General features: G+C 53.8%; 1 protein-coding gene across 2 annotated transcripts in view; it reads left to right on the top strand.

Moving 5' to 3' along the window:
* The window catches only part of DUOX2 (dual oxidase 2), a 21,366-nt gene extending 6,801 nt beyond the window's left edge, over window positions 1-14,565 (top strand). For both annotated transcript variants that reach the window (XM_025389955.1, XM_025389954.1), the window contains 21 exons: window positions 122-240; window positions 614-751; window positions 943-1,056; window positions 1,247-1,449; window positions 1,741-1,926; window positions 3,203-3,428; window positions 3,515-3,608; window positions 5,552-5,760; window positions 6,260-6,329; window positions 6,696-6,779; window positions 7,319-7,497; window positions 7,655-7,885; window positions 8,063-8,162; window positions 9,189-9,238; window positions 9,506-9,633; window positions 9,856-10,009; window positions 11,189-11,421; window positions 11,653-11,811; window positions 12,153-12,308; window positions 12,559-12,687; window positions 12,978-14,565. In XM_025389955.1, the coding sequence (XP_025245740.1) occupies window positions 122-240; window positions 614-751; window positions 943-1,056; window positions 1,247-1,449; window positions 1,741-1,926; window positions 3,203-3,428; window positions 3,515-3,608; window positions 5,552-5,760; window positions 6,260-6,329; window positions 6,696-6,779; window positions 7,319-7,497; window positions 7,655-7,885; window positions 8,063-8,162; window positions 9,189-9,238; window positions 9,506-9,633; window positions 9,856-10,009; window positions 11,189-11,421; window positions 11,653-11,811; window positions 12,153-12,308; window positions 12,559-12,687; window positions 12,978-13,100 (3,085 nt within the window). In that variant the 3' untranslated portion in view covers window positions 13,101-14,565. The remainder of the gene's footprint in view (window positions 1-121; window positions 241-613; window positions 752-942; window positions 1,057-1,246; window positions 1,450-1,740; window positions 1,927-3,202; window positions 3,429-3,514; window positions 3,609-5,551; window positions 5,761-6,259; window positions 6,330-6,695; window positions 6,780-7,318; window positions 7,498-7,654; window positions 7,886-8,062; window positions 8,163-9,188; window positions 9,239-9,505; window positions 9,634-9,855; window positions 10,010-11,188; window positions 11,422-11,652; window positions 11,812-12,152; window positions 12,309-12,558; window positions 12,688-12,977) is intronic.

The following is a 14,565-nucleotide window of genomic DNA, read 5'->3' as shown; positions in this document are numbered from 1 at the left end:
GGCATGAGCCACTGCACCTGGCCCCTCTGGGTCTCTTTTCTCACCTGGCTCCTTGGGTCTGGGGTTGCTGGAGGCCTGCATTCCCTTCCCATCCCAGTGACTTCTACTTCCTCCAACTTAGGCTGTTCTCCAAGAAGGAGATTGAAGAAATCCGAAATACCTCTCTGCGGGACGTGCTGGTCGCTGTTATCAACGTTGACCCCGGTGCTCTGCAGCCCAATGTCTTTGTCTGGCATAAAGGTGAGTGTCCTGGGAGAACACAAGTGAGTGACAGTGGCCAGAGAAGGATCAAGATTGAGGGTGCGGTGGAATCACTTGGTGCTGTCCAGGGAGCCAGGCACCTTCTGTGTTGGGCTAGGAAGCCTGCATTTGGTTGGCTCCCACACCAGGGACCTCAACGAGCACACAAGCTGCACCCTACAGTCAAGAAGGGGTGGATGGGGTAGATGCCAAGAAACAGGATGTGGATGGGGACTTTGTGAGGGAGACAGTTTCAGGGAGGTGGGCCTGGGGAAGACAGGACACCTTGGTCCTTTATACGTTAGAGGGGAAAGGGGTCTGGCCACGCAGCGGGATCCTCAGACTTTGAGATCTTCCATGCCCTCTCCCTCAGGTGCACCCTGCCCTCAGCCTAAGCAGCTCACAACCAACGGCCTGCCCCAGTGTGCACCCCTGACTGTGCTTGACTTCTTTGAGGGCAGCAGCCCTGGTTTTGCCATCACCATCATTGCTCTCTGCTGCCTTCCCTTAGGTGAGCTCTTAGGCAGCCTCTCTGCAGACTGGCCCTGCCCCTTGTTTCCCGCTGGCCTGAGGGGCTGGCTATTTGGTACCGTTTCAGACCAGGCTCAAGGAACCTCTGGAAGGGAGGGGCCATAGCCGAAGCCACAGTGAAGCTCTAGGCGAGGAGCTCCCTCCTCACTGGCTCCTTCTGATCCCCTTCAGTGAGTCTGCTTCTCTCTGGAGTGGTGGCCTATTTCCGGGGCCGAGAACGCAAGAAGCTACAAAAGAAAGGCAAAGAGAGCGTGAAGAAGGAAGCAGCCAAAGATGGAGTGCCAGGTGAGAAGGGGCTGGGCAGAGGAGGGAGAAGGGAGTGGGGAGGGGAGAGACAGGAGTCTGGGAGACAGAACCAAGTTACAGAGTGAGAGGAAAGCCAGGGCGCCTTTAGGGTCTTCACAGTGGAATTGACCTGAAGGCAGGGACCTGGGGACATCTACTGAACTACCCGGCCCAATCCTCCCTTCCCCAGCGATGGAGTGGCCAGGCCCCAAGGAGAGCAGCAGTCCCATCATCATCCAGCTGCTGCCAGACAGGTGTCTGCAGGTCCTGAACAGGCGTCTCACTGTGCTCCGCGTGGTCCAGCTGCAGCCTCTGCAGCAGGTCAACCTCATCCTGTCCAGCAACCGAGGATGCCGCACCCTGCTGCTCAAGATCCCCAAGGAGTATGACCTGGTATGGCTTGTCCTGCCTCCCCTGCCTGGGCTGCCCTCACACGACTCCATTATCACAAGCGAGGCCACCTCAGCTATAGACCTCACCTATGACAGCTGCTGCTGGGGAGAGGGGCTCCTTTCAGAGGCCCCCAGACTCAACCTGGCCCCCTTCGGTCACACACCTGGCCCCAGCCTGCATGGATGGGAAGGAGCTTTTCTCCCTTCCCCTCAACCCAAGATCTGTTGAGGGGAGGCTGAAGCAGAAGGTCCAGCAAGCTCCCTGCGTCGGTGCCGCCTTCCTCCCACCCAGGTGCTGCTGTTTAGTTCTGAAGAGGAACGGGGCGCCTTTGTGCAGCAACTACGGGACTTCTGTGTGCGCTGGGCTCTGGGCCTCCATGTGGCTGAGATGAGTGAGAAGGAGCTATTTAGGAAGGCTGTGACAAAGCAGCAGCGGGAACGCATCCTGGAGATCTTCTTCAGACACCTTTTTGCTCAGGTGCCAGGGTCTGTGCCTTTTGGAGATGGGCCCAGCCCCAGAAATGGAGGAAACTTGGGCTGGATAGAACACCCTGTGGGTGAACTAAGCTTCCACTCTGTGGCCTGGAGAGAAATAGTCTTGCTTGAATCCTGGCATTGCCACTTTACTTAGCCCCGTGACCTTAGGCAAGTCACATTATCACTGTTCTGTATCTCTGTTTCCTTATCTATAAAACAGTGATGAAAACTGTATCCATCCCACTGCATTGTTGTGAGGATTCGGTGAGATCATCTACATGCGTGGTCCACAGAGGTTGGGCCCTGGACCCAAGGGCATCAGCCTCACCTGGGAACATGTTAGAAAAGCACCTACCCAGTCAGACTGAACCAGGAACTCTGTGGGTGGGGCCTGGCAATCTGTGTTTTAACAAGCTCTCCAGATGATTCGGATACACTCTTATGTTTGAAAAACATTGTTTTATGTACAGTGCTTATTGGCCCAAGTGCTGGGTCAGTTGTAGGCATTTAACAAATGGTTGTGGCCAGGTGCAGTGGCTCACGCCTGTAATCCCAGCACTTTGGGAGGCCGACGTGGGCAGATCACCTAAGGTCAGGAGTTTGAGACCAGCCTGGCCAACATGGTCAAACCCCATCTCTACTAAAAATACAAAAATTAGCTGGGCATGGTGGTGGGCACCTGTAATCCCAGCTACTTGGGAGGCTGAGGCAGGAGAATCGCTTGAACCCCGGCGGCAGAGGTTGCAGTGAGCCGAGATCCTGCCGCTGCACTCCAGACTAGGTGACAGAGCAAGACTCCATCTCAAACAAACAAACAAAAAACAATAAATGGTTATCACATGTGACTTTTAAACATTTTGCACAATGGACAAATCATAGGCACATGGCAGCCTTATCTGAATTGGCAAGAGAGCACAGCCCCAGCCCCTTCCTGCCTGTCTACCATCATGTCTCTACACCTTCTGTCCCCAGTGTAGGCTCTCTCACTTTTCATTCCCCTCAACTTTTCACTTCCCCTTCCATACCCCAGCACCATGCTCACTGTATGAAGTTTCCGGTTCTTGGGCCCAGGGAGAAATGGGCAGGCTGCTAGAGATTTGATTCCCCCATCTCTAGGACAACAGAGGCCCCAGTCAGTATATCTAAGGATCAGGAGAACCTTCAGGGTTCAGCCTTTCTGATTTGGACTTTGGGGAGATGTAAAGGGTCATTGAACTGCTTCCAGCATAGGCTTCACCTCCTTCTCTTTCCCTCCCTCTGCTGCTGCCCAAGTGCAGGTGCTGGACATCAACCAGGCCGACGCAGGGACCCTACCCCTGGACTCCTCCCAGAAGGTGCAGGAGGCCCTGACCTGCGAGCTGAGCAGGGCCGAGTTTGCCGAGTCCCTGGGCCTCAAACCCCAGGACATGTTTGTGGAGTCGATGTTCTCTCTGGCTGACAAGGATGGCAATGGCTACCTGTCCTTCCGAGAGTTCCTAGATATCCTGGTGGTCTTCATGAAAGGTAGGGGGCTGGGAGGTGGCAGGCTATCCAAGAATCTAGGGATCTTTCAGCAAGGAGATGACCTGCATCCCTTTTTCTCTTCCCAGGCTCCCCAGAGGATAAGTCCCGTCTAATGTTTACCATGTATGACCTGGATGAGAATGGCTTCCTCTCCAAGGACGAATTCTTCACCATGATGCGGTATGGGGTGTGCCTTTCTAATCCTGAGACTTCCTGGTGTGTTTCAAACAGGAAAATAGGTTGAGTCAGAGGAGGGCTGGCAAAGAAGCTATGTGGTCATCTGTGTTGAGAGGTGGCCTAGACACTATATCCTAAACTCTCAGAGCATTCACCTTTAAATGTTTACGTGACTGGCTTCTGCCTCTAGGAGAGTCTCTGTCTGGACTGTCAACACCAGCCAGAAAAGTCTCCCTGGTTAAAAAACAAAAACGAAAACCCAACACCAATATGGCCAACAACAAAAATCCACGAATCCCTTTTGGGTGCCCTTGGATCTTTGTGAACTCTTTTACAGCATGCCCAACACTGTGCTTTACCCAATGAAACAGTGAATGGATGACCTTGGTCGCTGCTCCAATATTCATCACCATGATAGGAAGAGAAACGTGGAAGGCTTCTCCATATTCCAACCATTCTTTCTTCCTGCATCTTAAGCCATTTCTGGTTTTGTTGTGCTGGTAAAAAAACAGCTTTGTGCTTCTCATTCCTGAACACAATGAATGCGTCAGTAACACAGCTCGCCTCCACGCCATAAGGGCAGGGCTTGTTCCCTGTTGAATCCAGCTTCTCCACACTGTGATTGGCACAGTGCAGGCATTTCATACATAACTGAGTAAGACAAAATGAAATAAGTGAGCAAATGAATACAAAGTATAGATGTAACAGCCCACATTATTGTAATTTTTCCATCCTGTTAAGCCTTAACATTGCGTTAAGCATTCGCCTTAACTGCTACATTCCTCATATAGTCCAGATACCCCGACCGGACAAGGGCTTCTAAAAGGGCAAAGCTATTGCGGTCTGTAGCTCGCTGGGTATGTCATTGCAGGCCCAGCCCCAGGTGAGGCTCAAGGGAATCTAGGAGAGGGTCCCTGCCTCCAAGGGCTGAGTTCCCACCTTCTTTGTTTGTTTGTTTGTTTTGAGACGGAGTCACTCCGTCACCCAGGCTGGAGTGCAGTGCCATGATCTCAGCTCACTGCAACCTCTGCCACCCAGGTTCAAGTGATTCTCCTGCCTCAGCCTCCCAAGTAGCTGGGAGTGAGCCACCAAGTCCAGCCAGTTTTTGTATTTTTAGTACAGATGGGGTTTCACCGTGTTGGCCAGGCTAGTCTCGAACTCCTGACCTCAGGTGATCAGCCCGCCTCAGCCTCCCAAAGTGCTGGGATTACAGGTGTGGGCCGCCGCACCTGGCGAATTCCCACCTTCTTGTCCTGTAACTCAGTGTGTATCTTGCTTACTGTCGGAGGGACGATGTTTTTAATGTGATGGCTGTGCTCACTGTGTTGTACCGGCCCAGCATGGCACAGCATTGCTGCCGGACCTACACAAACTTGCATAGTGTGTCTGTTTCTGTCCCAAGGCACAAGCTGTGAATAGAGCTTGGCTATTGCAGGTGCCACTGTGGGTGCTATCAGGTTGGGCATGGAGATGTTCCCGCCTGTGCCCAGCGTGTTGGCAAAAGGAAGCAGTGGCATTGCAGCTAGGTCCCTCCCTGGCACCCTGCTGCCTGGTGCCCCCACTGGACTATGAAAGGGGGAGCCCAGGGGTGATGTGGGAGGCATCAACAAAAGAGAGTGGACAGAGAGCCTGCCACGAGAGAGGGCCATGCACACCCTGGACACAACCCTGCACTCAGTGGACTATCTTCCCAGTTGTAGGTGCCCCCTGTTTGAGGGCTGCTTTCTCTAATTGGTCAAGGTCACTTTCAATTCTGTTCTGCCTTTTGAGTCCATGGCCACCCCACCCAGCTTAGTGTCAGCTGCAGGATGGATGAGTGCCTTCTCAGTGCCATTTCCTGGGTCACTGGTAACCACATTAGATAATCCAGGGCCTGCCCCACCCTGAACCTACCCAAGCCTGACCTTGCTGGGTGACAGGCTGCTGTGTCTCTGGTCCTCCTCCAGGTCTTTCATCGAGATCTCCAACAACTGCCTGTCCAAGGCCCAGCTGGCCGAGGTGGTGGAGTCCATGTTCCGGGAGTCGGGATTCCAGGACAAGGAGGAGCTGACATGGGAGGATTTTCACTTCATGCTGCGGGACCACAACAGCGAGCTCCGCTTCACGCAGCTCTGTGTCAAAGGTGGAGGTGGAGGTGGTGAGTGTGTGAGGAATGGTTGGTGTCAGGGAGGGGGGCATGTCCTCAAAATGAGAGTTCCCGGTGGGCAGGGCCCAGGGCTTATTCTTTTCTGAGTCCTTGGTACCTAGTACAGAACCAAGCACATGTAATTGGGGTGGCACATGTAGGTGTGCAAGTTGTCTGCTGCACAAGGATGCCCACTGAGATCAACGAGCAGGTTGAAATCTATCCGACACACTGCTCAAAGCCACGGGCATTGGTCTAGGATGTATCTGGCCAGAAGAAGAGGCATTGTTTCTTTTACTCAAAGGACCTGCAGGGTTGCATCCACCTAAGAGGACATTCCCTTTCTTGCGCAAAGTTGTTACATTGTCTGCCCTGTGCACAGTGAGTGCTTAGTGTGGGGAAGGAGGGAAACAGGACTGGAGTCAGAGATCTGGACATGACTTTCCCAGAAGGGAGGAGGGTACAGTCTCCCATCCTACCCCACTGCCCTTGTGGGGAAGCCAGTCCTGCCTCTTGTTCTCTTCTCTAGGTATTAGAGATATCTTTAAACAAAACATCAGCTGTCGAGTCTCATTCATCACTCGGACACCTGGGGAGCGGTGAGCAGGAATGGGGCTCTGGCGGGTGGGCCTGGCTGAGCCCCCTGCAGAGAAATGAAGGGAGTAGGACTGGCTGATCAGCCTCGGGTAAAATCAGGCATTTGCCCTTTGAAAGTAGCTCTTGGTAGCACAAAAATTCCAGCTGCCTCTCTCACCCTATGCTGCTCGGATGCTTGGCTCTCTCCGCGCCACTCCAGGCCAGAATCATTCTACAAAACAAATCATGAGATCCTATTAATTCATTTTGCACCTTGCCCCCTGCCTGGTCCCAGGAGCCACTCCCTACCTCTACCCCATCCTCTGACCTGGGAGTTCTTCTCCTGGCTGCAAAGACAAGGGGAGAACAGCCCCATTTCTTTTTCTCAGCTCCCACCCCCAGGGACTGGGGCCGCCTGCCTCAGGAGCCCCAGAGCTGGGAGGCCCTGGACTGAAGAAGAGGTTTGGCAAAAAGTGAGTGTTTCCCAAATCCCTGGGCCCAAAGAGACATGGAGAGAAGTCTCAGGGTCCCTAGGCCCCACCTACATATCCTTGACATATAAGGGACCATCCTGAGTCTCATTCCATTTTTGTTCCTGACCTGACTGGGGGGTTATAGTGTTGAATGACTGTTCATCCTCTTCCAACCTCTGCACCCCGTTCTTCAGGCAAGGGTCCTGGCTCAACAGGATGATAGTAAGGGGTCTCTTGGCTCCTGCCTGCTTTGGGCACAGCCTTGAGGCCTGTGCTGGGATCAGGAAGAAAGAAGGATAGAACAGACTGGAGGAGGGGGAGTAGCAGGGAGACAGCGAGTGGGTGGATGGAGCAAAGGTGGAAGTCAAGGGTTGGAGGAGTAAGAAGTCCGCAGATTGCTTTTTTCCCTTCATCTCTTGTGGCCCATCCTGATGCCTGCCCGATCCCCAGGTCATCCCCAGGTCACCTTTCATGGGGTGGCATTAAGGGAAGGCCAGAGGGCCCTTACCACACTGCTGCCCTGCCGCCCCTTGCTATAGGGCAGCGGTGCCCATTTCCCGGCTGTACACAGAGGCGCTGCAAGAGAAGATGCAGCGAGGCCTCCTAGCCCAAAAGCTGCAGCAGTACAAGCGCTTCGTGGAGAACTACCGGAGGCACATCGTGTGTGTCGCAATCTTCTCAGCCATCAGTGTTGGCGTGTTTGCAGATCGTGCTTACTGTAAGAGTTCCAGGCTGTGGGCAGTGGGCAGGGAGCAGGCCCCGACCCTTGGAGAGGAGTGAAAAGCCCTCTGATCCTAAGAGTCTGCATAGGAGAGCCCAGGGCTCAGGACCCTGGCCTCTTGTGCCGAGCTGATCTAACCTCACTCCGGCCCCAGACTATGGCTTTGTCTCGCCACCCTCGGGCATTGCACAGACCACCCTCGTGGGCATCATCCTGTCGCGGGGCACGGCGGCCAGCGTCTCCTTCATGTTCTCCTATATCCTGCTCACCATGTGCCGCAACCTCATCACCTTCCTGCGAGAGACTTTCCTCAACCGCTATGTGCCCTTTGATGCCGCAGTGGACTTCCACCGCTGGATCGCCATGGCTGCTGTTGTCCTGGCTAGTACGTGACTCCCAGGCTTTTTCCTCTTTGCTGTAGCACCCTGGCTTTAGTTGGGGGAAACAGTGGGGAGATGGAACTCCTTATACCTCCATCTCTCCTCCCCATGCCTCCTCTCCCTTGGGATCGGAGGCAGAGTCTGTCCTGGTTGGCATCTCTAACAGGGTCTGTCTCTTTCAGTTTTGCACAGTGCTGGCCACGCAGTCAATGTCTACATCTTCTCAGTCAGCCCCCTCAGCCTGCTGGCCTGCGTATTCCCCAACGTCTTTGTGAATGATGGGTCAGTTCTGGGGAAGGTTTCTCCTGGGACTCACAGGGCGGGCCTAAGGGTATAATAGAAAAAGAAATCGGCAGAGCACAGTGGCTCACACTTGTAAGCCCAACAGTTTGGAAGGCTGAGGCAGGAGGATCGCTTGAGGCCAGGAGTTCCAGACAAGCTTGAACAATAAAGTGAGATTCCATCTGTACAAAAAGTAAAAAGATTAGTGGAGCATTGTGGTGCACATCTGTAGTCCTGGCTACTTAGGAGGCTGAGGCAGGAGGATTGCTTGAGCCCAGGAGTTTGAGGTTGCAGTGAGCCATGATCAGTACCACTGCATTCCAGCCTGGGCAACAGAGCAAGACCCTGTCTTTAAAAAAAAAAAGAAAAAGAAAAAGACAAAAAGAAATCAACAGTCCCAGACACTCAGCAAGAAGCTCAGTGCTAAGCTAGTCCCCTGGGGGAAGCTGAAAGGTAAACTTCTTGCCCTCAGGAAGGAAGCTGGCTGTGATTGGCCAGGAAAGGTGTTTGGGAGATGAAGTCAGAGACTCTTTCTCATATATGCCTGACACACAGCTTGCCATCTCTGCCTTCTATCCATTCACTGGGCAGACATTTATGGAGTGTGTCCCATGTGTCCACCCAGATGCCAGAGTAGGGATGTCAAGATACGTGCAGTCATTCAACAACTACTTACCGAGATTTGCTGTGTGCCTTATGTTGTTCTAAGCCTAGGGATAGAGCAGTGAATGAAACAAAAATCTCTGCCCTATGGAGCTTACAGAATAATGAACCAGGGACTCAGGGAAGCAGGGGTCAACCACAGTAAGAGAGTTCAGGATAACACAGAGGGAAAAATTGCTGAGTGCAGAGGGTGGAACCGTGGACGGCTGGGTGCCAAGTTCCTTGGAGGGATCCCTGACCATCTGGGTGGAGGCCCCATACCCTCAGCAGTCAGGGCCAGCAGGAAAGGAGTCATGCTGTGGTGTGACAGTGCTGGAGCCCCTCCTACCCCAGCCAGAGGCTCAAGGTGCCTTTGCCCCCCAGGTCCAAGCTTCCCCAGAAGTTCTATTGGTGGTTCTTCCAGACCGTCCCAGGTAGGAAATGTGGGATCTGGGGGTTCTGTCTGAGGACTTCTGCTTTTGTCTCCATCTCTCTGTGAATACCCACTTGTCTATAGTGGCCATGGGGTCTGTTTCTAGCCTTCAGGACAAGCCCCATCTCCATTCCCTCCAGGCAGTCTTTTCTGGGGGCCCTGGAGGGATGAGAGAGGAAAGAGGGCAGGAGAGGGGAATGTGCCGTTGTCTTTTCAGCCCAAGCTGAAGTCCTGAGACTACTCACTGGCCCTGTCCTCCTGCCCCCAGGTATGACAGGGGTGCTTCTGCTCCTGGTCCTGGCCATCATGTATGTCTTCGCCTCCCACCACTTCCGCCGCCGCAGCTTCCGGGGCTTCTGGCTGACCCACCACCTCTACATCCTGCTCTACGTCCTGGTGAGGGACTTCCCTGGGCCAGCCCATGGAGCAGGGAGCTCAGGATGGGACAGGAAGGTGAAGGAGGGAGACTTGGATCCAAGATCTCAGAATGAGACCTTGAGATTTAAGACCCCAGACCTCAGCCCTATCTCCCGGGCACAGGCCTACTGCCTGGGCAAGAGGGGGTGCCGGGAAGGGGCCTGGCTGGGCCTGAGCTGTACTAACTGGCCATGTCTCCAGCTCATCATCCACGGCAGCTATGCTCTGATCCAGCTGCCCACTTTCCACATCTACTTCCTGGTCCCGGCAATCATCTATGGGGGTGACAAGCTGGTGAGCCTGAGCCGGAAGAAGGTGGAGATCAGCGTGGTGAAGGCGGAGCTGCTGCCCTCAGGTACTAGGCCCCGCCTGACATGGGTTGGGAGTAATGGAGGCCAAATCTTCAGACATGGGGAGACAGCTCACCAGGCCTCCTGACCCCATTACTGCCTCTGACTCTGTGTCCAAAAACAAACAAAAAAAAACCACTCTCGGAGATTCCTGAAGGTTTCCTGATAGAAGTAGACCAGGAAGGGCTGTGCTTAGCTCCCTGGAGACTTGCAGATGGTGAGAAGTGACCCTGAGAAGAGGCGGCTGATGGTGCATACAGAGGGGTCTGAGGATGGGAAAGGCCCCCACACGTGTGGCCTGGGTACAGGGAAGCGCAGGGCAGGAAGCCACATATGCCTGTCCCGTTCCTTCTCTCAGAGACAGACAAATGCCCAGATTGCCAGCCTGTTGTTGAGAGTCAGCGTTGGCCAAAGTCGGGATTGGTATCATCGTAGAGGGTGGCAAAAGATGATTTTCTGTATCCCAGGACTGTCTAACCTTCAGGACTCACATTGTAAAAAAATTAATGGCATTGCAATATTATTTCAATTGAGATTACTTAAGGACAAAATCTCAGAGTGGAGTTAGTATGCCTTTCTACTCTCCAGCACTTGCTAATCTCCTTTTTTTAACAGAGAGATCAGGCCTGAGACTCAGCTATGGTCAGATAACAAACAGTATCCAGCTAAAATTTGGTAACAAAATATGTTGTTTTCTACATGGAACACATGATACTGGTTTTCCACTTACCTTAGCAATAAAGTTCCCTGCCAAGATAAATTGAATCGGAAAAGTTAGTTGATTTAAAGAAAAGCGTTAGATAGATGATAGTACAGGAGGTGTGTAGAAAGGTAACCCTCAAATGGAGGTTTGATAGCCACTGAGATGGTCCTTGGTGAGCCTGAGTCCTTTTACCCAGCAGGCTGGTATTCAAGGCAGTGCTGTGAGGCCTGGGCCTTCCGTGGGAAGAGGGAGTAGAGAGGAGGAGAGGGGCTGGAAGAGGGGAGCGGAGAAACCCAGCCCTTGCATTACCTGGAAAACAGAGAAGGGGACCCTCCTACTCCCAGCCCCAGGAGCCCCACCTGTTTAGACCATGTGACTACTCCCCAGGCCTCAGGCGTGTGGAGAGGACAGGCGCCTGTCAGTCCTCAGGTACCAGGAGCAGGCCTTCTGATCTGTGCTTTTCCCTGTCTATGACCTCCAGGAGTGACCTACCTGCAATTCCAGAGGCCCCAGGGCTTTGAGTACAAGTCAGGGCAGTGGGTGCGGATCGCTTGCCTGGCTCTGGGGACCACCGAGTACCACCCCTTCACACTGACCTCTGCGCCCCATGAGGACACGCTCAGCCTGCACATTCGGGCAGTGGGGCCCTGGACCACTCGCCTCAGGGAAATCTACTCAGCCCCGAGGGGCAATGGCTGTGCTGGATACCCGAAGGTGCCTGTCACCGGGAACCCTGCTTTTGGGCCTCTGGCACTGGCAGAGGATCTCTACCCTTCCCCATCCTGAGACTAGAAGCTCCAGCCGTCCCAAAGCCAGCCTGGGAGAGGGCTGGGGTGCCTCAGAAAAGACTAGGATGCTCTGTATCCTCCCTCTGCCTGTGTCTCTGTTTCTGGCCTCAGAGCTGGGGCAGGGCCAGGCTCATTTCATCTCCCCCTCTCTTGGCAGCTGTACCTTGATGGACCATTTGGAGAGGGCCATCAGGAGTGGCATAAATTTGAGGTGTCCGTGTTGGTGGGAGGGGGCATTGGGGTCACCCCCTTTGCCTCCATTCTCAAAGACCTTGTCTTCAAGTCATCCTTGGGCAGCCAAATGCTGTGTAAGAAGGTGAGCATCCCTCCCTCATTCATCAAATGGGGCATAGGCGGCCGAATTGTGTCCCCACATCACAGTGGTGAAGCATGAGAGAAAGCTCCTGGCTCCAGGACTGAGTCTGAAGGGGTCATTCTTACCCAGTGGTTGAGATGCCAAACTTGGAGGGATGGTGGTGGTGTAGCCAGACGGGCCTCTGCTAGGACCTGTCAGTTGGAAGCCTGGGATCAGGCTGGTGGGTCCTGCCACAGCTTCGATGTCTGCAGGTGGTCTGGGGCTTTCCAGCCTCTCAGGTGAAGGCACCTGGGATGTAGGGAGGCTGAGCTGAGTCCTGAGCTGCAGCCATGTGTCCCCAGATCTACTTCATCTGGGTGACACGGACCCAGCGTCAGTTTGAGTGGCTGGCTGATATCATCCGAGAGGTGGAGGAGAACGACCACCAGGACCTGGTGTCTGTGCACATCTACATCACCCAGCTGGCTGAGAAGTTCGACCTCAGGACCACCATGCTGGTATGTCAGGGCCCACCAGGCAGGGCAACTTGGTGGGCAGATGGATTGGCAGCATAAGGCAGGATGGCCTCGGCAGGTGGATGGCCAGGATGGCCAGGCTGAGCTGGCAGGAGGCACAGAGCTGGTGGCCCTGATCCTCAGCCTCCAGCTCCCTCCCCTCCCCAGTCTCTGTCTCCTGGGCTATGTGGGCTGGCTCGGGCTGAGTGCTGGCCCTAATTGTCTTTGGTCTGACCTGCCCCTGTGCCCCCAGTACATCTGCGAGCGGCACTTCCAGAAGGTGCTGAACCGGAGTCTGTTCACGGGCCTGCGCTCCATCACCCACTTTGGCCGTCCCCCCTTCGAGCCCTTCTTCAACTCCCTGCAGGAGGTCCACCCACAGGTCAGTCCCACTCCCTCCCACCCTGGGACTCTGGCCTTCCCCTGCCAGGACATCCTGGCCCAGAAGCACCCTGCCGCTCTGTTCTGAGCAGAGAACTCCACCCGCTTGCCTGGCCCTAGGATGGGGTCAGGTCTTAAAGGGGCACTTCCACCCCCTCCACCTTAAGCCTCCTCCTCAAGGCCTGGATTTGAAGCCCTGGTCATTCCAGCCAGGCTCAGGAAGCAGCTTTTTCCAAGGAGAGTGAGCACCTCCAGGCTGCAGGTCCCCCTCTCTCTCCAATCTCCTGACAGGTGCGCAAGATTGGGGTGTTCAGCTGTGGCCCTCCGGGAATGACCAAGAATGTAGAGAAGGCCTGTCAGCTCGTCAACAGGCAGGACCGAGCCCACTTCGTGCACCACTATGAGAATTTCTGAGCCCGTCCTCCCTGGCTGCTGCTGCCAGTGCCCTGCCTTCCCCTCTGTGCACCTAACTTGCCCAACCCTATTGGCAATCTCTCCATCAGAATCCACTTTGGGCCTCGGTGGAGGACTGCAGAGCCCCTCCCAATATTGGGAGCAATATTGGCCCAGACAATTATACAGATGAGAAAAGGCAGGAGACTATGTTCTACAGTTGCAGTGCAAGATGATCATAAGTCCACCTAGTTATCAACAGCGTTCCTGCAGCCCTCCAGCCTTCCTGCCCTTACCAAGTGCACAATCAGCCAGGATCTCCTAAAGAAGATAAAGACCACTCCCCACCCCAGCTCAAGCCATGGCGGGTGTGGCAAGCAAAGTGGGGAGGAGACAGTCCCTGCTTGTGACAAGTATGGAGGTGAAGAGGTACAACAGTGCTTGTCTCCAATGGCCCCCACATCTCCACAGAATCGATGCATTGCTTTGCTATTTGCTTGGCCCGACATTTGAGGGAGGAAGAGGCCAGGATACTCTGGCTGAGAATCTCCTCAGAGCCCAGTGCAGAAACCATGATGCTTAGAACCTGGACAGCTCGACTGCCTCAACTCTGTCTCCAGGTCTTTTCCCTCTGGCTCCAAAAGGAGCAGCCCTACTTCTACCCCATCCCACCCCCAAAGTGTCAGCAACCTTGAGGAGGGCACCAGGAAACAAAGATGCCTCCCCAACCCTGATATTCCTGATGTCACCAGTGACACCCACTGCCCTGACCCCTGGGCAGGCCCCTCTCTGCATCTACTGGAGTGGTCCCTGGGCTCTGGGGCTGAAGGATTCCAGCCTCTCTGCCAGATATTCAGAACTCGCTCTCAATTCCCCTCTTCCACATGAGTTGGGTGATCAGCTGTCCTAGTTTGCCCAGGACTCTCCCTGTTTTAGCACTGAAAGTCTCTTGCCCCAGGAAACCCCATCAGTCCCAGGCAGATTGGGACAGCTGGTCACCTTATGCAAGAGCCAGTCTGAAACATCCCCTCCATACTCAGCTCTTTAACTTTTCTTTTCATTTTCCATCTGACTCTTTCCTAAAAAGCTGAGCTGTAAAATATTTTACATCGACATATAATAAGTAATCATGTACATATTTTACCACGACCCAGGTCAAGACATAGAACATTTCAACATTTCCATCACCCCAGAAAGTTCCCTTGTACCCGCTTCCACTTAGTCTCCCCTAGCTTCTAGAAGCAACCACTGACGTGATTTCTACCAAATCCAGTTTTGGTCATACTAAATGTACTCTTTTGAGATTGGCCTCTTTCACTCACCATAATGCTTTTGTAATTCATCCACGCTTTTGTGTGTATCAACACTTTGTTCCTATTCCATTGTAGAGATGTACTCCAGCTTGTTTATTCTTCTGTTGATGGACATTTGGGTTGTTTCTAATGTTGAATGATTATGAATAAAAATGCTGTGAGTTTTCTTGTAC

This window comes from Theropithecus gelada, chromosome 7a (genome assembly GCF_003255815.1).
Source record: "Theropithecus gelada isolate Dixy chromosome 7a, Tgel_1.0, whole genome shotgun sequence".
Lineage (NCBI taxonomy): Eukaryota > Metazoa > Chordata > Mammalia > Primates > Cercopithecidae > Theropithecus > Theropithecus gelada.
This window is presented reverse-complemented; position numbering and strand designations above follow the sequence as displayed.